Source organism: Mesocricetus auratus, unplaced genomic scaffold, assembly GCF_017639785.1.
Source record: "Mesocricetus auratus isolate SY011 unplaced genomic scaffold, BCM_Maur_2.0 Super-Scaffold_6723, whole genome shotgun sequence".
Lineage (NCBI taxonomy): Eukaryota > Metazoa > Chordata > Mammalia > Rodentia > Cricetidae > Mesocricetus > Mesocricetus auratus.
Window position 1 is genome coordinate 11,916,176 of NW_024429183.1, and position 26,481 is coordinate 11,942,656.

The 26,481-nt window shown below is 44.6% G+C and overlaps 1 protein-coding gene across 6 annotated transcripts; it reads left to right on the top strand.

The window, feature by feature from the left end:
• Window positions 1-87: 87 nt before the first annotated feature.
• Window positions 88-26,481, top strand: Adat1 (adenosine deaminase tRNA specific 1). Of its 6 annotated transcripts, XR_005873451.1 has the most exons (11): window positions 88-298; window positions 1,907-2,107; window positions 2,346-2,414; window positions 4,282-4,336; window positions 5,027-5,157; window positions 9,795-10,425; window positions 13,019-13,167; window positions 14,544-14,643; window positions 15,619-15,736; window positions 19,994-20,080; window positions 25,602-25,616. XR_005873451.1 is itself a non-coding variant. In XM_040736617.1 (10 exons), the coding sequence occupies exons 2-10, from the start codon at window positions 1,918-1,920 to the stop codon at window positions 25,735-25,737; spliced, it is 1,548 nt and encodes a 515-aa protein (XP_040592551.1). In that variant the 5' UTR covers window positions 88-298; window positions 1,907-1,917; the 3' UTR covers window positions 25,738-25,883. The 6 variants fall into 6 exon arrangements, 5 of the variants coding, with proteins under 5 accessions (XP_040592551.1, XP_040592555.1, XP_040592539.1 ...); XM_040736617.1 differs by lacking the exon at window positions 15,619-15,736 and having other exon boundaries at window positions 25,602-25,883; XM_040736621.1 differs by lacking the exons at window positions 14,544-14,643; window positions 15,619-15,736 and having other exon boundaries at window positions 25,602-25,739.

Here is a 26,481-nt window from a genome sequence, read left to right on the forward strand (position 1 = left end):
CTCCCCTCCCACTCAAGGACTTCAAAGACCAGCGTGCTTCGCGGGCGGAGTTTGAGCGAAGCTGTCGTTTAGCGTCACTTCCGCTGTACAATCAGGTTCTGTGGCAGTAGCGGCTGGTTCGTGTGGAGGCTGTGGTAGAAGCGTGGGCTGTGGCGCGTGGATAACAGGATCTCGGGGCCAGGCCTACACAGCTGGCCTTGTGTGGGAAGGAGCTGTGAGGACACGCGTCCTTGCTCCCGCGGGGAGGGGTCTCACGGTCCCGCTAGGCGCTCCTGTCCCGCGGAACCCCACCTCCGGGGTAGGAAGGGTGGGAAAAGAAGTGGGTTTTTCAGCCTTTTGCGACTGTTATTTGTCAAAGAGATGCCTGTTGGAGTTGCTTCGTTTGAAGGAATTTTTCAAGGTCTTTAGATGCGAGTTGTAGACAAGAATTACAGCGGACCCAGAATATGAAACTGAGCAACCGCGTGCGTGCTCCTTCAGAAGGCTTCCTGGATGATGTGATGTAGTTTGGCTGCTCCCTCCCCTTGGCTTTTGTAGTTTGTAGTATGTACCTCTAATTGCAGGATGATGGCAGATTTCTAACTCCATAAAATAAACTGTTCTGTGCTGCCTTCCAGGAACTAAAGATTCTAGAACCTCCCATGTTAATGTTCTTAGAACTACAAGACTTTCCCAGCACTTGGGAAGCAGGGGAAGGCAGGTCTCTGTGAGTTCCAGGCCAGCCTGGTCTACAGAGCGAGTTCCAGGACTGTTACACAGAGAAACCCTGTCTCGAAAAACCAAAAGAAAGAAAAATACAACACCTCTCTGCATTAAACTTTAACTTTCTGTCAGTCTTTGCCAGAATAATTATTACCATTTCCTGCAAAAACGGGCCTTCGACTGCGGAAAATGTAGAAATACCTCGCAGAAACATCACTTCTGAGCTCAGTAAAACTACTCTGTTGTTTATGCTTCAAATGCTCTGCTGTGTCTATCCACACGAGCCCATAGAATCAGGTGGAGTAAAGATATACCCAGTGAGCACTGACAGCCAAGAGTAGGAGACTTTCTGCAAACTGTCTCAGGCCTCTTTCAGATCTGATCCACTTAATGTTTTGTTTGTTTTTATGTAAGTGGGGCAGAGGCAGGTGAGTTTGAAGCCAGCCTGGTCAACAGAGCTAGTTCCGGGACAACCAGGGCTGTTACACAGAGAAACCCTATTTTTAAAAAACCAAAAGGAAAAAAATGTTACGTCCTATTTATTATCCATGTTTTTTGTGAGTCTTGTTTTTGTTTTTCTAAGACAGAGTTTGTGTAGTGTTGGCTGTCCTGGAACTCTGTAGACCAGGCTGGCCTTAAACTGAGAGATCTGCCTGCCTCTGCCTCCTGAGTGCTGGGCTTAAAGGTGTGTGTCACCACTGCCCAGCTATTATCCATGTTTTAACAAATGTGAAAATTAATCTACCCAATAATCACGAAGTTAACCAGTAAAGCTGGAATTGAAACCTAGAAAGTACAACTCCATGCCCACACCCTTAAGTACACTGTTGTGAAAACATCCAGTGAAAGACTGGAAATTTGCTGGAGTGAGGTTGACTCTTCTGTTGGGGAAAAAGGAGGAAAAGAACATCGTCCAGAAAGTAACTTTGTAGGGTGAAGACCTGCCCAAAGCAAGGTAACATTTGAAAGGACAGTGTAAACAGTAAATCCCGATTCATTAACTGTCATAGCATAACTTGTTTTCATCTCGAGGCAATGACATGTCTTGTGGGAGTTGTGGTTCTCTCTTTATTAAAGACGTGAGGGAAGGGAGATTGGTAGGGGAAAATGAGCCTTAGTCTGAGCACTCTGCGGCTACGTTCCAGTCTGCTGAAGCACTCGAGTGGGGCTCTGTCTTACACTGCTTTTCCCTTTATTCTGATAGTTTTGGCTTTGATGGGGGCCTCAGCTCCAGGTATGTGGACGGCAGATGAGATTGCTCGGCTGTGCTACGCACACTATAGTGTCAGACTGCCCAAACAGGGGAAGCCTGAGCCAAAACGTGAATGGACTCTGTTGGCAGCCGTGGTGAAGATACAGTCTCCAGCCAACCAAGCTTGTGACACCACCGATAAGGGAGTGCCAGGTGAGACAGTGCTGGGCTGGCTGGCTGGGAACTATGGTGTTAGGTGTTTCCCATGATGTCCACCAGGTGGCGCACGACTCCCGGTGGCGACAAACCACCCCAAGGGGCCTGCACTCCTGGTTGAGACCACCTGTGGGAGTCCTCCAGAGAAAGAAGAAATGTGGACTTATTAAACCTGAACACTAGGAAGCATTCAGCCTCTGAGAGTTCACTTGATGATTTGTTTTTTTCCTCTCAGTGACAAAGGAAGTTGTCTCAATGGGAACAGGAACGAAATGTATAGGCCAGTCCAAGATGAGGAAGAGCGGTAAGCAAGGAGGGGCTCTCAAGAGTTACCTCTGTGCGGGTGTCCATGCTGACCTCCAGTCTCCTTGTCAAGGAAACGGGCCGTGCTGGTTGGAGTGGCTGACACCCCCCCACACACACCCCACCCCCGTTTCCTACTGTCCATTCTTTAAAATGAAAGTTCAGAGCTGAACTTGGTGGTGCAGGCCTGTAATCCCAACACACTCCAGAGGCTGTGGCAAGAAGTTCAAGAGTAGCATAGGAGATGGGAGGGGGTGGGTTTACAAATCAGAGCAAAAATGTAGGGACCATGCTTCTGCAAGTCAGTGAGGGTTCCCTGAGTTTAGTTGTTCCATGTTGTATCTGGAGGGATTAAGACTGAGTAGCAGCAGCCCAACTGGTTTCTGAAGCCCCACAAAGCAGTCTTGAGTTAAATAGACCTTTGGCATCATCAGGAATGTGGAATTCCCTTCCGTTCTCCATGCTGTGTCTCCTGTATATGAGGGAACTATCTCGGACCCACTATGGAAATGTGTCGCCAAAAGCATGAATACAATACCATGGTCTGAGATATCGCCATCCCTGGTTTACAGATGCAGGATTTCTGTAGCCAGGTGGCACAAGCCTGCAATCCCTGCGGCTACAGATAGAGCTGAAGAGCTTAACCAGCTTGGAGAGTCCCCATGTCAGGGTTGGTGGCTCATGTTTTTAATCCAGCAGGAAGCAGAGACAGGTGGATCTCTGTGAGTTCAAGGCCAGCCTGGTCTGTAGAACTAGTTCCAGGACAGCCAGTTACACAAAGAAAGCCTGCCTCAATAAATAAATACATAAATAAAGTGTCAGAGTCGATGGTACATGCCTTTAAGCCCAGCATTTGGGAGACGGAGTCTGGTAGATCTCTGTGGAGGAGCCCACACCAGTCAGAGCTGCACAGGGAGACCCTGACTGTCACCTGAGTTTGATTCCCAGGAGAAAACTGACTGCTTTAAATTGTCCTCTGACCTCTATCCACATGAATGTTGTATCACATGTGCACACATGGCACATATATACAGATTAAATAAATGAAAATATAATAAGATATCTTTTTTAAAAAATCAAAAGAATCTGGGGAGATAGCTCAGGGGCAGTACACTTGCCTAGCTGCATAAGGCACTAGATTCAATCCCCAATCACTCAAAAAATTATCTCAATAAATCTCAACTAGAGATATTTTTTGTTTTGTTTCATCTATTTGGTTTTTGTTTGTTTAGTATTTTGAGATAGGATTTCAATATGTAGCCCAGGTTTATCTAGAACTTTCTATGTTGTTCAGACTGGCCTCAAACTCATGGTATCCCTAAGCCAGGGACTACAGGCACTACCATGAACCTATCAACCAAAAGCAATTTTGTACCCAAGGTACATTTGGCATTGTCCAGATTATTTTTGGTCATTACCACATGAGATGGGGTATTCTTGGAATCTTCTGGATAAAGGATCCTGTACAGGGTCTCTCTATGTAGTGTGTTTGTGTGTGTGTGTGTGTGTGTGAGAGAGAGAGAGAGAGAGAGAGAGAGAGAGAGAGAGAGAGAGAGAGAGAGAGTCTAGCTTTGAACTCATAGAGATCCACCAGCCTATGCCTCCTTAGTGCTGGGTAAAGACATGTGCCACCACATACCCTCATCCTATATTTTATAGGCTTTCCCCGACAACAAAGAATTTTATGGTCCCTGATGTTGAGAAACTCAAACTGCAAGTTCATCGCCACTAATGACTGTCACACCCTCTCACAAAGCCCTCCATGAGGTAGCATGGCCATCCTGAGTGTTGGCCAGGTACTGCTATATCCTGCCAGCCTCTACAGATCCCAGTCCTCATTCACTCCATATCTCCTGTCTTTGCCACAGGAGACATCCTCAATGACAGCCATGCTGAGATCATAGCCAGAAGGAGTTTTCAGAGGTAAAAGCATAACCCCCAAGAGTCTTGGTTGAACGTGTCTGGGAAGTGGGGTTCGATTTCTAATAAACTCAAAGCTAATGTAGATTGCGTCTCTCTCTGAACTACCAGAGTCCAGATAGTGGTTCTTCAGTGTGCCTCAAAATCACCTGTTAACACCCAGGTTTCTTGTCAGGTGTGCTGAGACACCCCTTTAATCCCAGCACTCGGGAAGCAGAGGCAGGTGGGTCTCCATGAGTTTGAGTCCAGCCTGGTCTACAAAGCGAGTTCCAGGACAGCCAAGGCTGTTAGACAGAGAAACCCTGTCTTGACAAAAAAAATCAAACAAACGAAAAACCCAGGTTTCTGTGGGCAGGGTGTAAGCTTAGTAATGGAGTCTTGCCTAGCACATCAGGCCTCTGGGTTCAGACCCCAGCACAGGGCTGGGATTGTGCAAGATGGCAGAGCCTGAGATCTTCCTGACCTTTACAAAGGACCCATTTCTGTCATCATGATGCCAGGTCACTACCAGTCTCGTCGCTCTACTGTAATCACCCAGCCAGAGAGCTCTCTTTACCACAGAAATTTGTTTATTCTTTTCCCTCCATTTAACTAATTTGATGGTGCTGGGAGTCAAGCCAAGGGTGGCATACGCTAGGCCTGCAGTTTGTATGTAAAGTAACCTGAGCTCCGTCTCCTATCTTGCACCCTCAGATACCTTCTCCACCAGCTCCATTTGGCAGCCGTCCTGAAAGAGGATAGTATCTTTGTGCCAGGAACTCAAAGAGGACTGTGGAAGCTCAGACCTGACCTGTCTTTTGTGTTTTTCTCCAGCCACACACCCTGTAAGTAGAGTCAAGCCTTAAGAGTAATGTTGCACTGACTGCTTTCTTATGCGTATCCTCCCCCCCCCGTTTTTCTGAGACAGGGTTTCTCTGTGGCTTGGAGGCTGTCCTGGAACTAGCTCTTGTAGACCAGGCTGGTCTCGAACTCACTGAGATCCACCTGCCTCTGCCTCCCAAGTGCTGGGATTAAAGGCAAGTGCCACCACCGCCCAGCGCTTGTCTTTTATTTATTTATTTGTTTGTTTGTTTGTTTATTATGTACACAGTGTTCTGCATGTATGTCTGCAGGACATAAGAGGACAGCACATCTCATTGTAGATGATTGTGAGCCACCATTTGGTTGCTGGGAATTGAACTCAGGACCTTTGGAAGAGTAAGCAGTGCTCTTAACCTCTGAGCCATCTCCCCAGCCCTCTTATGCTTATCTTGCTCATAGAGAGATTTCTTCAAAAATTTCTGGCTGAATATAACTATAACTAATGGTGGTGGTTATATACATAATCACATTTCTCCTGGGGGAAAGCAAGGGAGGGGTGAAGTCTCATACTGTTAGTTCTCAAAATCAAGATTGGGCAGTTTCAGGTTTAACCCCTACAAAATACAATGTAATTAATGAGGTTCAAAAGCCCAAAGTCTTACTACAGTAAGTAATCCTAAAGCCCATTTCATTCATTCATCTATTCATTGGAGACAGATTCTTTAAATTTATACATTTAGAGAGAGACTGTGTGCATATACATGTGCCCCCGTATTATATGTGGAGGTCAGAGGACAACCTGTACTAGTTAACCCTCTGCTTGCACTAGGTGGGGTCTAAAGGTAGAACTCACAGCTCTTTCGGCATCAAGCACCCTTACACACTGAGCCATATCAATGGCCTGTGAGACAGGTTTTGCTAAGTTGCTCTGGCTGGCCTTGAACTTAGTATGTAGCCCATGTTGGCCTTGACCTTCAGCAAACTTACCACCTTGGTCTCCCAAGTACTAGTAACGTAGGCATGCTCCACAACCCCCCCAGAGATTTTGTGTTTTTAAAGATGCGCCTGTCTTGCCTTGAACTCTCAAGGTTACAGGAGTGTGCCACCATGCCTGTCATGACCAGGTGCTCGTTGCTCAGACAGAATAGGGCCTGCTAAGTATAAAGCAGTGAATAAGGGGCTGGGGAGAGAGCTCGGTGGCAATGTGCTTGCTTCAGGTGAGTGAAGACCTGGACCACATATCCAGGGTGCCAGCCGGCTAACAAACGACACAGTCTGGGAGCTCAGGGATGTGCTGATCTGTGAACATCTGCACAGCAAGGAGAAAGAAGACTGTGTAGTAGATATTTAAAAGTAAAGCTCAAGAGAGGTTTCTTTTGTTTCTAAGTGGCAGAGTGATGGTTTGGGGGAGGGTAGAGGTCATTAATGAGATAGACAGCTGAGTGGATGTGAGAGAGATTTAGGGGACAGTTGCTCAGACTTCACGGTTGTGGAGGAGGAGGAGGACACAAAGATGACTTCCAGGTTTCCCCTTTGGAAGAGTGATGACGCTGTGTGCTAAGAAGTGGGAGGAAGAATAGCTGTGGAGTGGGTGGAGGCTCTTCCTTTGCTAATTGTGGTAATTGGCTTTCGTTTTTAAAGATCTTAAGCAGTTGGCAGCCCTCCGTTAGTCTTAAAAACTCTGGAAACTGTTTTGCTAGAAAAAAGTCTTCAGTCACTGATATAACTCCCTTCGTTCATGAGTAGTCTTTCACCATGTCCCCCCACCCCCCACCACGGTTTGTCTGTAGGATGGAAGCACACTGCAAATGTGACTCTGGCTCCCTTGACATCCACTTCTTATTACTAATTCATAATCTGGTGTCTTGGTTAGCTACTTTAGATTCTTACTGTTGTGTTTTATTAGTGTGAGTCAGCCTCTTGCACTCAGTTGTTTTGTCAAGATCACATCTCCGAGCCTACAGAGTAGGAGGTGGACCCCAGTGAATTCTGCAAAGTTGCTGTCACCTTGTAAGGTCTCTGGAAATCAGCCAGGCAGCCTCTCCTGTGACATTTCTCCTTCTGTATCTCTCTTGCCTTTCCCACTCTCTGGTTATAAAGACTAAAAGTCTATTCTTTCCACACTGGAACAGCAGCACACATTGGGTTGGTGTTTGAAGAAATACCTCCCTTCTCCAGGGAGCGCTGTGCTTTCCCTGACCTCGGGTTTTCTTTGTTCCAGTGGGCACAGAAGAGATCAGACATCTGTAAACCAGCAAAGGGAAATGCTGGGGGTTTTAGAAACACTGGTGTGGACTGAACTTCGACTGAACTTTGAGGTTTTGTGTGTGTGTGTTGGGGCAGGGGTTTACTGTGGGAATATACATCATAAAATCCCTAAGATGATTTTGAAGAATGTTTGTCAGATTTACTCAACCATGAGATAAGCCACTACTGTTTTCCAAGGCATCTTCCAGCATACTAGTCCACACAATGCCTCAGGAAACTTTTCTCATTGCAAATCAGTCGTTAGAAGGCTGGGGGTGCCTCAGGCTAGAGTGCTTGCCCAGTACCCAAGATTTGCTTGTGCCCTCAGCTTCACAAGACAAGCCTTTGTCCAAGGCAGGGGGAGGGGCTCATGGTTAAAGACACTTACTGCTCTTCTAGAGAGTACGAGTTCAGTTCCCAGCACCCATGTTGGGCAGCTCAAAATTGCCTGTCAGTCCCGTTTCATGGGATCCAAGACCCTCCCTCTTCTGGCCTCTGTAGACACCTGCATACATGTGAATGTGAGACAAACACACTTACTTTTTTTTTTTTTTTTTTTGGTTTTTCAGAACAGGGTTTCTCTGTATTCTTTTGGAGGCTGTCCTGGAACTCGCTCTGTAGACCAGGCTGGCCTCAAACTCACAGAGATCCACCTGCCTCTGCCTCCTGAGTGATGGGATTAAAGGCATGAACCACCACCTCGTGGCTTGACAACACACTTTTTTAAAATGCCTTTTTTTTTTAAAGATTTCCCTTAAAACTGTAGTTCTTAGCTGAGGATAGTTTCAGTAATTACATGTGTGTGCAGCCAGACTGGCTCTGGAAACACTTGTTGTCCTTTGACCTCCACACATGTACAGAGGTATCATAGTGGCTGTCATACAGGATCGACTCCTGCTAATAATTACCTGGCTCACAGTTTAATTGTCCCCAGGCATGGTGACACACCTGTAATCCCAGGACTTAGGAGGCAGAGACAGGAGGTTCAGGAATCTGAGGCCATCCTCACCTAATAGGGAGTTTGAAGCCAGTGTGCATTACAGACTGTCTTGTCTCAAAAGAGAAAACAAACAAAAATTTCATGAGTGTGGAGATTGGAAAACCCTGGTCTAAGCCAGTGTTTGTGGTAGAAGTTACCTGAGACCTTTGTTTAAATATTCAGTTTTCTTTAATTCTCTCATCAAGAAGTTTTAACTCTAGGAAAGGGGTGCTGGTTTTGTTTTTGGCTTTGTTTTTTAGGTTGTTTGTTTGTTTTTGATTTTGGGTTTTTTTGGTTTTTGGTTGTTTTTTTTTTTTTTTTTTTTTGGTTTTTTTTTCGAGACAGGGTTTCTCTGTGGCTTTGGAGGCTGTCCTGGAACTCACTTTGTAGACCAGGCTGACCTCAAACTCACAGAGATCCGCCTGCCTCTGCCTCCCAAATACTGTGATTAGAGGCATGCTCCATCACTGCCTGGGTGACCTCAGCAATTTTTATTAGAACGTTAGCACAGGCATGGGATTTTGTTTGTTTATATATGCATATCTAGTTAATGTTTTAAGATGTATTACTTATTGTTGTGCGAATATGTGTGTGCTTATGTGAGTTTATGTGTACCACATGCATAAAAGTGCCAGCAGAGACCAGGGTGTCAGATCCCCTAAACTAGAATTATAGGAGGTTATAAACCACCTGATATGGATGCTTGGAACTGAACCTGGGCCCATGGACGAACAGCAAGTGCTATTAACCATCTCTCCAGCTCTAGTGTTAGTTTAGTATTGAAGAAAGAAGGGTGTCTGTGGAGGTCTCATGTGCAAAGTGCTTGCCATACAAGCATTCAACCTAAGTTTGCATTCCTAGAACCCTCATAAAGCCAGACACACTAGCACACATCTGTAGTCTTAGCACTCAGGACAAAATGGATTGCTGGCATATGCAACAGGGAACAAGAGGAAGGCACCCACAGTTGTCCGTTGACCTTCATACATGTACCACAGTATGTACATATCTGCATGTGTGTGCAGTTTTTGGTTTTGTATTTACTTGTTCCTTTTTTAATGGTGGTTGCAATCAAGCCTGGGCTTTATGCTCATTGACCTGTGCTTTACTACTGAGCTTAGGCCTCTTACTTCATCTCAGTTCAGCAGGGAAAACAAATTGACCTCAGGTTGAGGCAATGATTCAGAATGGCCTACTCAGCTTAGTAAGTCAGACTTCTGGGCCCCACCTTCAGAGTTTCTGATTCAGAATGTCCATTATTACACACGGTGTTGAAGATTGAACTCAGGATGTCCTGCATGCTAGGCTATCACTCTGCCACTGAGCTATCTCCAGCCTCACAGTTTGCATTTCTACTCCCTGGGGGACATTAGTGTCACTGGTTGGGAAGACTCATTCTGAGAATTACTGGTTAAAATGTGCCTTCTCATGCAGGTGGGGATGCCTCCATCATTCCAATGCTTGAGTTTGAAGAACAACCTTGCTGCCCTGTCATCAGAAATTGGGCCAACAACTCACCTGTAGAAAAGAGTGATAATCTAGAGGACTCCAAAAAGAGTGATAATCTAGAGGATTCCAAAAATAAAAGGGACTGTGAAGACCCTGGCAGTTCTGTAGCCAAGAAGATGAGGCTTGGAACCTCCTCCATGATGCTGTCCAACTCCATAGCTCACCACGGGACACAGGAAAGTGGTACAATCAAACCAGATGTAAGCAGCTCCAATCTCACCAAGGAGGAACTGGATACTGCCAATGCAGTAGCTCCAGGTAGTTTCAAGGTGGTGGATGTGTATAGGACAGGCGCCAAGTGTGTTCCTGGAGAAACTGGAGACTTGAGAAAGCCAGGTGTTGCCTACCACCAGGTGGGGCTGCTTCGGGTAAAGCCCGGCAGGGGAGACAGGACATGCTCCATGTCCTGCAGTGACAAGATGGCAAGGTGGAATGTCCTTGGATGCCAGGGTGCACTGCTAATGCACTTCCTGGAAGAACCCATCTACCTGTCAGCTGTGGTCATTGGGAAGTGCCCATACAGCCAGGAAGCCATGAGGAGAGCATTGACTGGCAGGTGAGAGGCAGTGGGGAGGGCAGTAGAAGGTGGGCAGAGAACCAAAGAAGTCCCCACCCTGGACTCGGCATAATTAAGAAAGTATAGGTCTTCTGTTTAGTAAATACAGTAACTAAAAAGAAAAGGAAACCAGAAATGCTCTGCAGTTGGAAATTAAGTTATATCTTTTGTTAAAAATAGTACTGATGAATATTTAATGTATAAAGATGTTTAAAGAGCAATTTAGAAGATGAAGTGAGCTCCATCTTGGTCTTAAAATATGTATGTGCACAGAGAGCTGTAGGAGGCTGTGTATCGATAATTATCTCTGAGTCATGGTGTTGTGGGCTGTTTTTCTTCTTTGTTAATGTTGTACACTATCATTTTTCTACTGTGGACTTCTACAGTAAGCAGAATAATTGCCAGGGCTGGGGAATGTATCTCAGTTGGAAGAGTGCTTACCTAATTTGAATGAAGTCCTGGGCTGAATTTCAGCACTGCATAAAACTGACCATGAAGACATAGACTTTTTTAATCTTAGCATTTGTGAGGAGGAAGCAGGAAGATCAGAAATTCAAGGTAACCCTTAGCTACATAGGGAGTATGAGGCCAGCTTAGGTTAAATGAATGCAGTCTCAAAAAGAAAAAAAGCAAGAGATAGGTGGATCTCTGTGAGTTCGAGACCAGCCTGGTCTACAAGAGCTAGTTCCAGGACAGCCTCCAAAGCCACAGAGAAACCCTGTGTCAAAAAACCAAAAACCAAACAAACAAAAAACAGAAACAAAGCCAGGCGTTGGTGGCTCACGCCTTTAATCCCAGCACTCGGAGCCAGAGACAGGCAGATCTCTGTGAGTTTGAGACCAGCCTGGACTATATAATGAGTTCAGGACAGCTTGGGTTACACAGTGAAACCCTGTCTCAAAGAAAAAACAAACAAAAAAAACAAATATTAATTTTAATTCCAATACTCAGGAAGCTGAAAGGGGGTTCTGAGTTCAAGGCCAGTCTGGGCTTCATAGCAAGATTCTAAATCTTGGCAAAATAAACAAAGATCCTGTCTCAAAAATCAAAAAAAAAAAAAAACAAGAATGGATGACCACTCTGATGTAGGCTGTAGTAAATGAGGGTTAGAGAGATATCATGGGGACATGAAAGCCTGGGAAGCAGCTTCCAAAAGTGGCACCCCTGACGGGACCTAGTGTTCCCACTCCTAGGCAGGCACCCAAGAGAAGTGAAAAAGTACATTCCCACAAAAACACACAGATGTTTATTGGCAGCATGCTGGAAGTAGCCCCAAACAGAAGCTGCCCAAATGTTTATCAATATTTACATGAGTAAGATTCAATGTATCTCTGGGTGTAACAGCGCAGGTCTTTATTCCCAGCACTTGGGAGTCAGATGCAGTTGGATCTGTATGAGCCTGTTCTACAAAGTGAGTTCCAAAACAGCCAGAACTGTTACACAGAGAAATCTTGTTTCAAGAAAACAAAAAACAAAAAAAAAGAAGGAAAGAAAGGAAGGAAGGAAGGAAGGAAGGAAGGAAGGAAGGAAAGAAGGAAAAATAAAGAAAAGCAGTGTATTCAAACAAATAAGTAAATACTGTTCATTGTTAGAAAGGATTGGAGTACCAAACATGGTGGTGCTCAGCCTGTAATCCCAACACTTGGATAGTAGGATCAGAAATTACATTAAGGTCAAGGCTACATGAGATCCAATTAAAAAGAAAAAGACTAGTGTGCTGTGAAAAATAAATAAATAAATAAATAAATAAAAGACTAGTATGCTGATTCATGCCACAGCATGAGTGAACCCTTAAAAACCATGGTAAGTGAAATAAGCCGTGCATGTTTGATGTGAAATAACCACAAAAGGCAAGCACATCGAGATGCATGGTGGTCGGTGGTTGCCGGGGCCTGGAAAAGGGAATGGAGAGCCGTGGAAGCTGCTGATGGTTATAAAGCTCTTGAGATCGATCGGAAGTTCCTGTCTGTGCATTGAATCTGCATCACTTGAACAGCTGGCTTGTTCAGGGGAGGGGGGAGCCAACTTACAGTATGGGGTGATTTTAGCTTGGGGTATGTTTGAAGGATTTCTTAGCAAGCCTGTGTGAACAAGGTAAAGTTTAAGTTTCTGAAGTGAAGAATGAAGCTTGAGGTTTCTGACACCACAGGTGGGTATTAACTCCGTTTTTAGTTATGTCTTCAGACCTGGTAAGGTGCGATCTTTTTCCGGACATTCCTGCAGGGGTTGGGGATATAGCTCAGTTGGTAGTGACTGCTTGCTAGCAGGCATAAGGCTCTCTGATCCCCAGCACCTTATAAAGCAGGGTAGGTTACAGTGTACACCTGTAATCCCAGCACTCAGGAGGTAGAAGCAGGGGGATCAGAATTTCAAGGTCATTCTTTGCTGTATATCAGGTTTAGAACCACACCAGGCTAGCTGGGATCCCGTCTCAAATAAATAAATAATAAAATTAAAGGTTTCTCCTGTGTGGTATCCTGGCATTCTTTGCTCCCCACTTCAATAAGTAAACAGATTCACTCGGCTCCAAGAGCCTTTGTCTCTCCTAAGGCTTAGGGTACATCGGAACTGACTGCATTTCCCCCATATCTAGGTGTCAGGAGGTCTTGGCTTTACCCAGAGGCTTTGGAGTTCCAGAACTGAAAATAGAGCAGTCGGGTTTACTGTTTGAACAGAGCCGCTGTGCAGTGCAAGAGCAAAGAGCTGCTGACACACCAGGCCGCCTCGTTCCCTGTGGGGCAGGTAAGGGGTTCATGTTGGTTGACCCTGGAGTAACTGTTTTGACAGACAGTTCTAGGCGGTCAGTGGTAACTCCAGTGTGTTCCTTGGAAGATACCCACATAAGGGGAAGTGTGTGCCCTGTGAGATCCTGGCCAGGTTAGTTACCCTGTCTTGCCTTCTTTATTTTCAGAATACAAGAATATTGCTTGTCATGGCTATTATGAGAATTAAGAAATTATATTTATACACTTATTCTGTGTCTAGCATGTGATACATTTTCGATGAAATTGTAAGCTAGGAGCCAGTGAGATGGCTTAGCAGGTAAAGGCACACTTGCCAACAAACCTGATAACTCAAGTGGAGTCCACATAGTCAAGCAAAGAAGCTAACTCCCCTAGGTTGTCCTCTGTCCTCCACATATGCACCCTGACATACACATGCCTCCCCGATAAATAAGTATAATAAACATCGAGTGATGAGCTAAATAATAATCATCATCATAAACCACTGCGTGCTGGTGGCACAAGTCATTAAGTCCAACACTCGAAGGCAAAGGCAGGAGAATCTTCCAGTTCAAAGCCAGCCTGGTCTACAGAGCCAGCTCCAAGACAGTCAGGACTACACAGAGGAACCCTGTCTCGAAAAAAAAGAAAAAGAAAAAAATCACGAGCCATTTGATATCATTGAACTCTGAGGAACCAAGCACCAGACTCAACTTGTTTTTGATGTCATATCCAACTTTCATGGTGCTGTAGAGTCAGAGAAATACTTTTGTGAAAGTGTTGTAACATTCATAGGAAAATAAACAGGTTTTTATCTTTTATTTTGACCCCAACTCTCCCCAGACACTCCCAACATATCACCCTCCCTGTTTCATTTATGTGTTTATGTGTTTGTCCTCTCTCCTCCCTCCCTCCCTCCCTCCCTCCCTCCCTCCCTCCCTCCCCCCCTCTCTCTCTCTCTCTCTCTCATTCTCTCTCTCTCATTGGCTTGGTTTGGGTTTTTTGTTTTATTTTTGTTGTTTTGTAGCCTTCTGAGTTCAATCAGTGCTGTCTGTTGAAATGTTGGCTCATCTTAGCTGGATCTTTTGCAGGTAACCATAGCTACAATAAGCTCCTGAGTGCAGCAGCCATCAAATGTCCAGAGAACAACATTTCACAGCACTCCAGCTCTCTCATTCATTCTACCTCTTCTGTGATGTTCGATGAGCCTTGGGGGTGGGGATTGATACAAGTGTCCCACTAAGGGATGAGCGCTCAGTAGATACTTACTCTCAATGTGGTAACCAGTTAGGAGTCTGTACTAATTGCTGCCCACTTCAGAAAGAAAATTCTCTGGCCAAGGTTGAGGGCAGCACTGATATATGAGTTTTAACCCCAGGATTCCTCTCTTCATAGCTATCAGCTGGAGTGCTGTTCCTGAGCATCCTTTAGATGTGACAGCCAATGGCTTTCCACAGGGAACAACAAAGAAAGAAATCGGGAGCCCTAGGGCCAGGTAAAGCTTAATAGGGCTGGGGAAATGGTATCTATGAACTCACTCCTTCCTATCCAATTCTGAGACTTCTTCATTTCCCCCAAAAGGAAACTGCCTGTTCCTCCTCCCTAGCCTTTGGAAATGCCTCATTTGCTTCATTTACTTCCTCCATATAGTTCTGTCTTTGGATACTTGATATAAATGAAATCATTTACTGTGCCCCTTTGTGTCTCCTTCATCCACTTAGCATGCTGAAAAGGGACGGAGCCTTTCTCCTCCCGCCTTACCACCTCCTCTCTGCCCAGCCATCTCACTTCCTGTCTGTCTGTATAGAACTCCAGATCTCTATGGTTAACTAGCTCTGCCCTCTGATCTTCAGGCAAGCTTTATTTGTTATAGTATAAACAAGGTATCACTATAGTGTGGATTGGTATTTCCTTCATGTGTAGCTGAGTAGGATCTACTATGTAGCTATGCCTTATTTGGCTCATCTTCCCATCAGTGATGGCCTTTGGGGGTGTTTGCTTTGTGCTATTATGAACAGTGCTGTTGTGAACAACTGGATGCCTCTTTTTGTATACTTTAATTTCTCTTAGGAATGTACATAGAAGGGGATTGCCAGGTCATGTGGTAGCCACAGGATAGCTTTTTAGAAATGAGTGAACCATTTTCCTAGCAGCTCTGCCACGGACAGGTCCCAGGAGCGGCTGCCGTACACCCTGTCTGACACCTGTGATGCAGATCTGTTAGGCGTGCTGTGCCCTCTCCTTGTTTCACTCTGCACTCCCCAGTGGCTGACAGTATGGGCATCATGCTCTGTGCTTACCAGCCATCTGTGTACCTTCTTTGGAGGAATATTTTTTCTCATTCCTTGCCCATTCTATAATTGGTTTGTCATTATTTTAATTTTTAAATTACGTTTATGTATTAGGTCAGAAGACTTTATATAATTGGTTTGCCATTATTTTTAATTTTTAAATTACATTCGTGTATCAGGTCAGAAGACATTTTATGGGATTCAGTTCTCCGCTTCCTCCGTGTGGGTCCCAAGGACCAGACTCAGGTCTCTATGGACCAGGCTGGCCTTGAATTCACAGAGACCCAACACACCTAGGTATGTGTCCACCATACTTTTTTCATTTTTTTAAGGTTTTGTTCATTTTATTTTATTTGTATAGGTGTTTTTCCCCACATGTATGTCTGTTCAGGGCTCCCAGAAACCAGAAAATGGGACTAGAGTTACAAACAGTTGTGAACTGTCTTGTGGGTGCTGGGAATTGAACCTGAATCCTTTGGAAGATCAGCCAGTGTTCTTAACCACTGAGCCATCCCTCCAGCTCCTTTTTTACTTCTGATGAAAAGGTTTTAATTTTAATGAAGTCAAAACTTGGTTGTACTTTTAATATCTTACCTAAGGAATCTTGTGTAATTCAGTTACAAAAGTGTACTCAGTGTTTTGTTTTGTTTCCAGCCATCTTTTGTACTTGTTAGGAGACCTGCAGTCAGCCTGAGAGTAGGATGTGTGAGCAGAGCAGGTCACAGGAGATCAGGCGTGCAGGGTTCCTGCTGCTCTCTGGCTCTGTGGGAACTGACCCCACTCAGCTGACTGTGGCTTCCACTTGCTGCTTTGCTCAGAATGGGGGCGGGGTAGTCTTTGCTCAGCGTCTTTACCCTTATACTTTAAAAGCCCAGCTCAACTCTAAATTCCTCCTGAATCAAAAGCTTTGATTCTCTCTAGATTCCTGTCACAGTATGTCTGTTCCCGGTGTTATCTCTAGTGCCTCAGGTTCTAACCCTGGCTCTGTCTCCAGTTGTCAGTGTGACCTGGGGGCAAGGCCAGCTGCTCTGTGAGCTGCAGCGTACTTTTCCCTGTAAAGTGGGGGCTTCTGGGTAGACAGGGTCTCAGTTTACATTTCTACCAAGGCGAGAGAGAGAGAGAGAGAGAGAGAGAGAGAGAGAGAGAGAGAGAGAGAGAGAGAGAGAGAGAGAGAGAGAGACAGAGAGAGAGAGAGAGACAGAGAGAGAGAGACAGAGAGAGAGACAGAGAGAGAGACAGAGAGAGAAAGAGAGAGACAGAGAGAGAGAGAGAGAGAGAGAGAGAGAGAGAGAGAGAGAGAGAGAGAGATTTCTCCCAGGTGAAGCAAACTCAACTTCTCTTATTTGAAGTTATTTGCCAACTGTAAAGTAAGGTTAACTGATGTGAGAATTGAGTAACGTAGATACGGCTTGAAATGGCATCCTGCTACAATTGATTTCTCTTTGAACATCTAGTGATCTCTGTAACGTTATTGTATGCAGGAACTAGAGCTCATTTTATACTAAGACTACCAGCTGCTGGGAACAGCAGGCTCACTGCTCATCCCTTAGTGGCTGCTTTGTGAGGCCACCTCTGGGAAACTCTGGGGATCTCAGATGGTGTGAGAGACACAAGAAGGGTGTGTTTGTAAACACTGGGATAATAACAAGAATCACATAAAAGATGCTCGTTTTAAGAAGCTTGATTTTTTTTAACTCCACCCCATAAAGGCTAATTCTCTTTATCCTGAAGAAAAAATCCTCTGTGTCAGTTGAGATACTAGAATATCCTGGAAAGATTAAGAAACAGCTCACTGAATTGAAAAGAAAATGATAAATAGGGTTTTTTGTTTTGTTTTGTTTACTTATATGTGTATCTTTATGTGAGTCGGTACACTTGAGTGAAGATGTCCACAGAGGCCAGAAGAGGGTATTGGACCCCTGGGAGGTGGAGCCACCATGTACAGGTGCTGGGAAGCAGACTGTGTCCTCTACAAGACCAGGCTAAGCGACAGGCACCTTTCCTACTGAGCCATCTCACCAACCCGGTGAGAGATGTTGTGTTTGGTTTTGTTTTCCAGACAGGGTTTCTCTGTAGCTTTGGAGGTTGTCCTAGAACTCATTCTGTAGACCAGGCTGGCCTCAGACTCACAGAGATCCACCTGCCTCTGCCTCCTGAGTACAGGATTAAAGGCCTGAGCCAGCACCACCCAGCAAGAGATTTTTTTTTAAGCTAATCAACTATGGATGTGGGGGGAGATGATGTCAAACAAGGAATTTTTCTGTTGTTTTGGTTTGGTTTTTTGGAGACAGGACGGGTATGTAGACCTGGCTATCTCACTACAGAACTTGCTCTGTAGACCACCAGACTGACCTTGAATTCAGAAATCTGCCTGCCTCTGCCTCACAGACTGCTAGGATTAAAAGCATGTACCACCATACCCAACTAGGTTTTTTTGTTTTTTGTTTTTTGTTTTTTTTTGGTTTTTTGTTTTTGTTTTTGTTTTTTCGAGACAGGGTTTCTCTGTGGCTTTGGAGGCTGTCCTGGAACTCGCTCTGTAGACCAGGCTGGTCTCGAACTCACAGAGATCCGCCTGCCTCTGCATCCCAAATGTTGGAATTGAAGACATGTCACCAACCACCCAGCCTCACTTTGTATACTTTATGGCAATGTAAGCTACTGAGTTTTGGAAGTCCACAAGCTCTAAGTGGAACTTTTCTGGGGGGAGTGTCAAGACAGGGTTTCTCTGTGATAGTCCTGGCTGTCCTAGAACTAACTCTGTATATCAAGCTGGCCTCTGCCTCCCAAATGCCCAGCCAAGCAGGATATTTGTCAAATCCAGGAACCACACAAAGTTACACAGATACACACACATGCACACACACCTATTCTATTCTGTTGTCCTGTTTATCCCTATAGCAGAACTACTCTTTATGCTTTTTCAGGTTTTAGATAGGTCTCTCCCTCTCCCCACTCCTCTCTCCCTGTCTTAGATTGTCCTTGAATACACAGTCCTGACTCAAAAAACATACTCAACTCTAGGTTTAAATAAGATGGTATCTGTCAGAGAAAATCTCCATGGCATGTCCTTCAAGAGTGTCTTGTCTTGGCCATTCTTGGATTTTAAATCTAAAGATCAATTTGAGAAAAATAGACTTTTTCAGTATTGTCTTTCAGTCCAGGAACATGGAAGTCAGCTGTGCTAACCACTATAGGAGCATGGACAGTATATTACACTCCTGCCAGGTCAGCGGTTTGTTTCCCAGAGTTGACAGAGAGATGGGGTTTCTATATATAGCTCTGGCTGTCCTGGAACTTGTTCTGTAGACCAAACTGGCCTAGAACTCACAGAGATCCATCTGCTTCTGCTTCCCAAGTTCTGGGACTAAAGCCGTTCGACACCACCACCGGCTCTCAGGTTTATTTTTAATTATTTGTATATGTGTGTGTTTCTGTTTGTGAGTATGTGCACATGAGTGCAGGTGCCTGCAGAAGAGCATGGCAGATTCCCTGGAGCTGGAGACAAGGCAGTTGTGAGCCACCTGGGAACCAACTCCAATTCCCTGCAAGAGTAGCAAGTGCACCAACTCAGGTTCCTTCAAGAGTAGCAAGTGCACCTTACCATTAAGCCATCTGTCTAGCCCCTGTTTTTTCTGTTTTCCTTTTTTTTCCCCTAGCAGTACTGAAGATTAAACTTAGAACCTAATTCATGTACAAGGTATATGCTCTAACCATGAGCAATAGCCCAGCCCTCAATAAACCTTTATAATTTCAGTTTATTACTTTAAATTATTTTTATTTTTTATAATTCCCTTATATACATCTTTCACATCCCCATTAGATTTATTCTATGAAAATACATTGTTATCGGTTGATGCTTAACAGATTATCTACAAAATAGCAGCTTTAAATAACAATAAATCTCTTTCTTCAGAGTTTCTGCTGATTTGGAATAAAAAATGAATTTAATAGGCAATTGTACCTTGGGATTTGAGAGGTCAATAATTATGTCATCTGGGGTTGTAGTTCCCTGAAAGCTTGGAGTGGGAGGACTTAATTCTAAAAGTGCTCAGTCTGTGACTAACAGGTCAGTGTCACTTACAACACAGATCTCTAGAGAGGTAGGATGTGGTGACCCATGCCTATAATCTTAACACTTGGGAAACTGAGGCAGGAGGCTCATGACCAGCCTGGGCAATATAGCAAGATGTTTAGTCAGGGGAGTAGGGAGGAGGAAGAGGAAGAAAGAAGGAGGGAGAGGCCGGGCGGTGGTGGCGCACGCCTTTAATCCCAGCACTCGGGAGGCAGAGGCAGGTGGATCTCTGTGAGTTCGAGGCCGGGCTGGACCGATAGCCTCCAAAACAATCCAGAGAAACCCTGTCTCGTAAAAACCAAAAAAAAAAGAAGGAGGGAGAGACTGATGAGACATTTCAGGTCAGTCTACATTTCTCCTTGATAGCTGGAGGCATGGGACATCTGGCACCCTCGCACCGGAGCACCATGATGAGGCCTGGTGTCTCTGGTAGTGGCCTGGCACCTAGTTATTAGTGATGTTTTCTTTCTTTTTCTGAACAGATCCCAAATCAGCAAGGTGGAACTCTTTAGATCATTCCAGAAGCTGCTGAGCAGCATTGCAGAAGACAAGCAGCCAGACTCTGTCAGGTGACTGTCCATCCCTCTGTCCTCCTGTCTGTAGAGACTCTGGTTCTGGCTTGCGCATGGTGAGATGTCTGGGAGGTGACTCATCCACTCAGCAAGCTAGTGGGCGCTTACTGCTACCACAGAGAGTGGGAATTTGTAGGTTTGTGTCCAAGTCTTACCTGGGTTATAGAGGAGAGGCTGTTGTTGCAGTAAACACAAAGGGGTAAGAGGAAGGTTCGGTTTTAGCTTTACTTACTCATTTATTTACTTACTTTGCAATAGGGCCTCACTGCCCAGGCTGGCCTGAAACTGAAACTCACTGCACAGGACAGCTTAAGCTCAAACCCACAGCAGTTCTCCTGCTTCAGCCTCCCAAATGCTAGGTGACAGGACTGGGTTTTTGGTTTTTTGTTTTTTTTTTTCCATTTGACTGATTGGCTGACTTTTGACACTGGCAGTAGGACCCAGGGCCTCTGTTGGGAAGCTACACCTGTTTTCCAGGAGCACAGGACTCAAATACAATTTAAAATTATCAAGTTCATGGATCCCACCTCTTTACTAACAAAAAAAAAAAATGGTTAAAATAAAACTTAAATCAGCCGGGCAGTGGTGGCGCACACCTTTAATCCCAGCACTCGGGAGGCAGAGGCAGGTGGATCTCTGTGAGTTCGAGGCCAGGCTAGACCAACAGCCTCCAAAACAATACAGAGAAACCCTGTCTCGTAAAACCAAAAAAATAAAATAAAATAAAACTTAAATCAGTATTTACTGCAAGCAGCATTTTGTCTCTTATACAGATGCCTGTGGATTCCACAGCACTTTACTCTTACAAATGCATGTGAACATGTGCGGGCACACACACACACACACACACACACACACACACACACACACACACACACACACACTGAAATCTCAGAAAAATCTGACGCCCTCTTCAGGCGTCCACAGGTACTGCATACACATGATACATAGGCAAAATAAATGACCTTACACATGAAATAATTAATAATAATAAAGACCAGGAATGAAAACAGGATAAAATTGAATTAGTGAGACAAGTCTCTGTATTAGTTATTTTCTTGTTGTAACCAAAAAAAAAAAAAAGGACTGGTAAACACAGCGTAAGGGAGAATGTATTTTGGTTCACAGTTGGAGGACGTAGTTTGTAGCCGCAGGAGGATGAAGCGGCTGCTTACCTCGCGTCCAGAATTAGGAAGCAGAGAGAGGAATATCACTTTTCCTTTTTGTTCCGTCTGGGACCCTGGCCCGTGTATGCCACTGCCCATGTCCAGGGTGGGTCTTCCCGCTGCAGTCAACCTTCCTGGAAAACACCCTCGAGGACACGCCCAGAAGTTGGTTTCCCTGGTGATTCTAACTATAACTCCAGTCTAGTTGACAATGAAGATATAGTCATTACAGTCTTGATTTGTTTGATGGTAAGAATAGTAACATTAGCCAGGTCATAAGCTCTCTAAGAAGATGAGTGAAAATATTGCATATAAAAGTGCTTGGCCCAGGCATGGTTTATACTTGGTTTTGATAACCAGTAACTAATTTTATTTGATAAAATCTATGGGGGTGGAGCTGAAGAGAAGCCTCAGTGGTTAAGAGCACTTGTTCCTCCTCTAGAGGTCTGGAGTTCAGGTGGCTCACTCCAGTTCTCGGGGATACTATACCCTCTTCTGAGCCCCATGAGCAGGAGCACACACATACTGGTGTGCAAAACACTCATACATAAAATAAAGGTTTTAATTTAATTTTTTATTTTTATTTATTTATTTTTGGTTTTACGAGACAGGGTTTCTCTGTATTGTTTTGGAGGCTGTCGGTCCAGTCCGGCCTCGAACGCACAGAGATCCTCCTGCCTCTGCCTCCCGAGTGCTGGGATTAGAGGCGTGCACTAGTTTAAAATTTTTACATTTTACACTGTGAATGATATATATGTGAAGCAAAGTATTTAAGGAAGAACTTTTTGGTTTTTTGGTTTTTTTGACACAGCATTTCTCTGTGTAGCCCTGACTGTCCTGGAACTAATTCTTTAGACCAGACTGGCCTCAAACCCAGAGATCTATCTGCCTCTGCTTCCTGAGTGCTGGGAAAGTGTGTGCCACCACTACCAAGTTAAGGAACAACTCATTTAGACATTTGTCAAAGACAGTAAAGAAAACTATTCAGGAGATGTTGTAGGGAAAGAAACTGTGCTCAAGTCCCAAGTATAAGCACAATCAGAGACTTATAGCTAGAAGCAGAGTTGATTGGGGTGGTCTGTGGATAGAAAATTTCTCAATTGATTTCAAAGCTAGGCTACAGGAATTCTTTTTTTTTTGTTGTTTTTTTTGTTTTTTGAGACAGGGTTTCTCTGTAGCTTTGGAGGCTGTTCTGGAACTCACTTTGTAGACCAGGCTGGCCTCGAACTCACAGAGATCCGCCTGCCTCTGCCTCCCGAGTGCTGGGATTAAAGGCGTGCGCCACCAACGCCCAGCAGCTACAGGAATTCTTATGACCTATACTACACAGGATTCCTGCTGAAGGCAGCCAGGGTGATGAGTTGGAAAGTGTAGAAGTAAAATTGTTTTTGTTTTTGTTTCTGAGATAGGGTCTCATATAACCGAGACTAGCCTCAAACTTGCTATATAGTCAAAGATGACCTTGAACTTTCTGATCCTGTTTCTGTCTCTCAAGTGCGGAGATCACAAGTATGCCACCACACCTGGCTTGCTCAGTTCTGAGGATCAAACCAGGGAGGGGTTCGTATAAACTAAGCAAGCACCCTACGTCCTGAGCTACATCCCCAGCCCACAGTGAAGAATTGAATTCATATTGAAGGTGACCAAGGGACAAGGGCAGGGAGCTTTGCCTAAACTTACTCAGGAGAATTCTAGTTGAAACTGGACTCAGAGCCAGGGCAGAAATCAAAGCCAGGTCAAGAGGAGGATTCAAGAGGACTCTGACCCATATTTTAGTTCTAGTCTTTATCCAAAGGAAATCTCATGAGAATTACTGTAGTTATCCAAGCAGTGGTGGTGTACACCTTTAGTTCCAGTATATGGGAGGCAGAGGCAGAAGAATCTCTGTGAGTTGGAGGCCAGCCTGGTCTACAAATCAAGTTCTAGGATAGGCTCCAAAGCTGCAGAGAAACTCTGTCTTGAAACCTGTCCACCAAAAAGAATAACTGTAGTTGTTTCTTTTTTTTTTTTTTTAATTTACTCTTTGGCTTTTGGGGGCCTGCTACCCAGCTCCCAAATAAATACATGGAGGCTTATTCTTTCTTATGAATGCCCAGCCTTAGCTTGGCTTCTTATTTGTTTGTTTATTATGTATGCAGTGTTTTGCCTGCATGCCAGAAAAGGGCACCAGATCTTATTATAAATGGTTTTGAGCCACTATGTGATTGCTAGGAATTGAACTCAGGACCTCTGGAAGAGCAGCCAGTGCTTTTAAACTCTAAGTCATGTCTCCATCCCCCAGCTTGGCTTATTTCTATCCAGCTTTTCTTAACTTAAAGTATTTTATCTACTTTTTACCTCTGGGCTTTTCTCTTTATCTATCCTATATACCTTTCTGTAATGAGAAATGAGTCACACCAAGGATGTGGGGGTGGGGTGGGGAGAAAGGTATTTGGATATTTATTAAGATAGAGAGAAGTAACTTACATGAAAAGCTGAGAACTGGTCAGTGTTTTGTGGTCTCTGAACTTCGGCCGGAATCAAAGAGAACAAGCTTTCCTTTATTTTCCCCTTTTATCTCTCGCCTTTCCCAGGTCCCTCTGTCCACGCCCCAAAGGGGCATGGTCAGTATCTCAAGTATGTGAGATCTCCCCTCCAACTCCCCTTTTAGTCTAAATAAAAGATTTAGACTTGATACAAAACTCAAACATATACAGCATATATACATAAAAGATAAGCAAATTAATATGTTAAGTGTACTCTTCCCGCCAGCCTGGTCCCAGAGCTGCGTCAGTCCCAAATGAACACACAGGACACTATATTAATTATGGGGCTGTTGCCCATTTGCTTGGTTTCTCATCAGCTAGCTCTGACTTAATTATTAACCCATAACTGCTAATCTGAGTATTTCCACGTGGTCTTCTCTTACTGGAGAAAGGGTCCGGATCTCTCACTCCTCTGAATAGGTCTCAGTTTCCCAGAATCCTCCTTGATTCCTAGTCCTACCTCCCTTGCTTCCCTATTGGCCAACAGTGCTTTATTTATACCAATCAGACAAACATATACACAGAAGGACTTCCCCCGTCACCTTTCTTTACATCTTACTCCAGGACTTGCTGTGTAACTAGGTGGCTAGCCTCTGGCATCCTCTCTCCTCTTTTTCTTCATCCTTAATCTTCTCTTTTTCTCCTTCTATTTATTCTCCCTGCCTATCCTTTCCTTTCCTTTCTCCTGCCTAGCTATTGGCTGTTAAAATCTTTATTAGATCAGTTCGGTGTTTTTTTTTTTTTTTTTGATTTTTCGAGACAGGGTTTCTCTGTATTGTTTTGGAGGCTGTCGGTCCAGCCTGGTCTCGAACTCACAGAGATCCGCCTGCCTCTGCCTCCCGAGTGCTGGGATTAAAGGCATGCGCCACCACTGCCCGGCCAGTTCGGTGTTTTAGACAAGCAAAGTAACACAGCTTCACAGAGTTAAACAAATGCAACATAAAAGAATATAACATATCTTTGTATCACTAATTAAATGTTTCACAGCATAAACAAATATAACACATTGTAAAATAATATTCCACAACAAATTACAACTAGTCAGAGTGTCTGGCATTTTTCTTCAGCTGTCAGACTAAAGGGTATCAATTGGCAGTATATAGCAGGAGAGTGTGGATGTTACATGTTTTTCTCTTTGTTTTTTGGCTTTTCAAGACAGGATTTCTCTGTGTAATAGTCCTGGCTGCCCTGGAACTCACTATTTAGACTAGCTGGCCTTGGATTCACTGAAATCCGCCTGCCTCTGCCTCCCAAGCGCTGGTATTAAAGGAGAGCACCACCACTGCCTGGCACATAATGTTCTTATAAGAAACAAAGCCAAGCCGGGCGGTGGTGGCACACGCCTTTAATCCCAGCACTCGGGAGGCAGAGGCAGGTGGATCTCTGTGAGTTAGAGGCCAGCCTGGTCTACAGAGCATGTTCTAGGACAGCCTCCAAAACAATACAGAGAAACCCTGTCTCAAGAAAACAAAATAAAAAGAAACAAAGCCATCTTTGTTTCTTAATTCTAGATCCTCTGGTGGAAACTTTAAGTCAGGACTGGGGTAGACAGCTCAGCAATAGTAGGAGGAGACTGTCCAGCACATATGAACTCATGTATGATCCCCAACACCACAAAGGAAACTTTTATCTGATTGTACAGGAGCCATACAAAACTAGTGTTCTGTAATTCCAACCTGCTTAAACACATATTACTTTAACATGAATTCCCTATGGAAGGAGCAGAGTGCTCCTCTGCCCCTGCTCTGCTGTTTGAATCTGTCCAGTTGCTCTAAGGGCGAGCGAGCACTCCAGTGAGAACTGTGTTTGATGACATGTGTGCACTAGGGTGCAGAAACTGGACACCTATCACGAGTACAAGGAGGCTGCATCTGCCTACCAGCAAGCCTGGAGCGCACTCCGGAGGAAACCACCGTTTGCATCCTGGATCAGAAACCCACCTGACTACCACCAGTTTAAATGAATGCTTGCTGCTACCAGGACCCTTCATATTGATCTGCCTTCTTCCAGAGTGCTGCACCTCTTTGGTGTCATATAGATGGAACTTGGAACCTCATCAATCTGTACTTGATTGGAGTAGCCCCTTGCTAAAATGGCCTCCCAGTAATGACTGTGGTATCTGCCTTGAGTTATGTTTCATTGGTTCTCAAATACAACATCAAAGTTTGGAACATGACGCTTTAAAAGTAATCTGCCACCTTTAATCCCAGGACTCAGGAGGCAGAGGCAGGCAGATCTCTGTGAGTTCGAGGCTAGCCTGATCTACAGATCGAGTTCCAGGACAGCCTCCAAAACAAAACAAAGAAACCCTGTCTCGAAAAACCAATAAAATAAAATAAAAGTAATCTACAGCAGTTTCTGTAGTCTGACATTGATTCGGCAAGTATGTATTGGGCTGAAATTTGTTAGAGTGTCTGGATACTTTGCAGCTCCTGGAGTAGTGAACATGTATTTCATATTTCCAGCCTGCCTTTGGGAACCACCATTTCCCAGTCCTCAGCAATCAGACGTGGTTGAAATTCACTGCACTCTCAGGCTCAGCACAGGACTAGCTTCGGGAAGCTCTGTTGTCAGACCTGTCAAGAAAGGTGGGTTAGTGGTTTGATTTGTTTGAGATAGTCTCACTATCCTTGACTTTCAGTCCTGCATTGTGGGGACAACAGACCTTGGCCAGAGACCCACTTCCCCATCAGCCTGGGACCAAGCA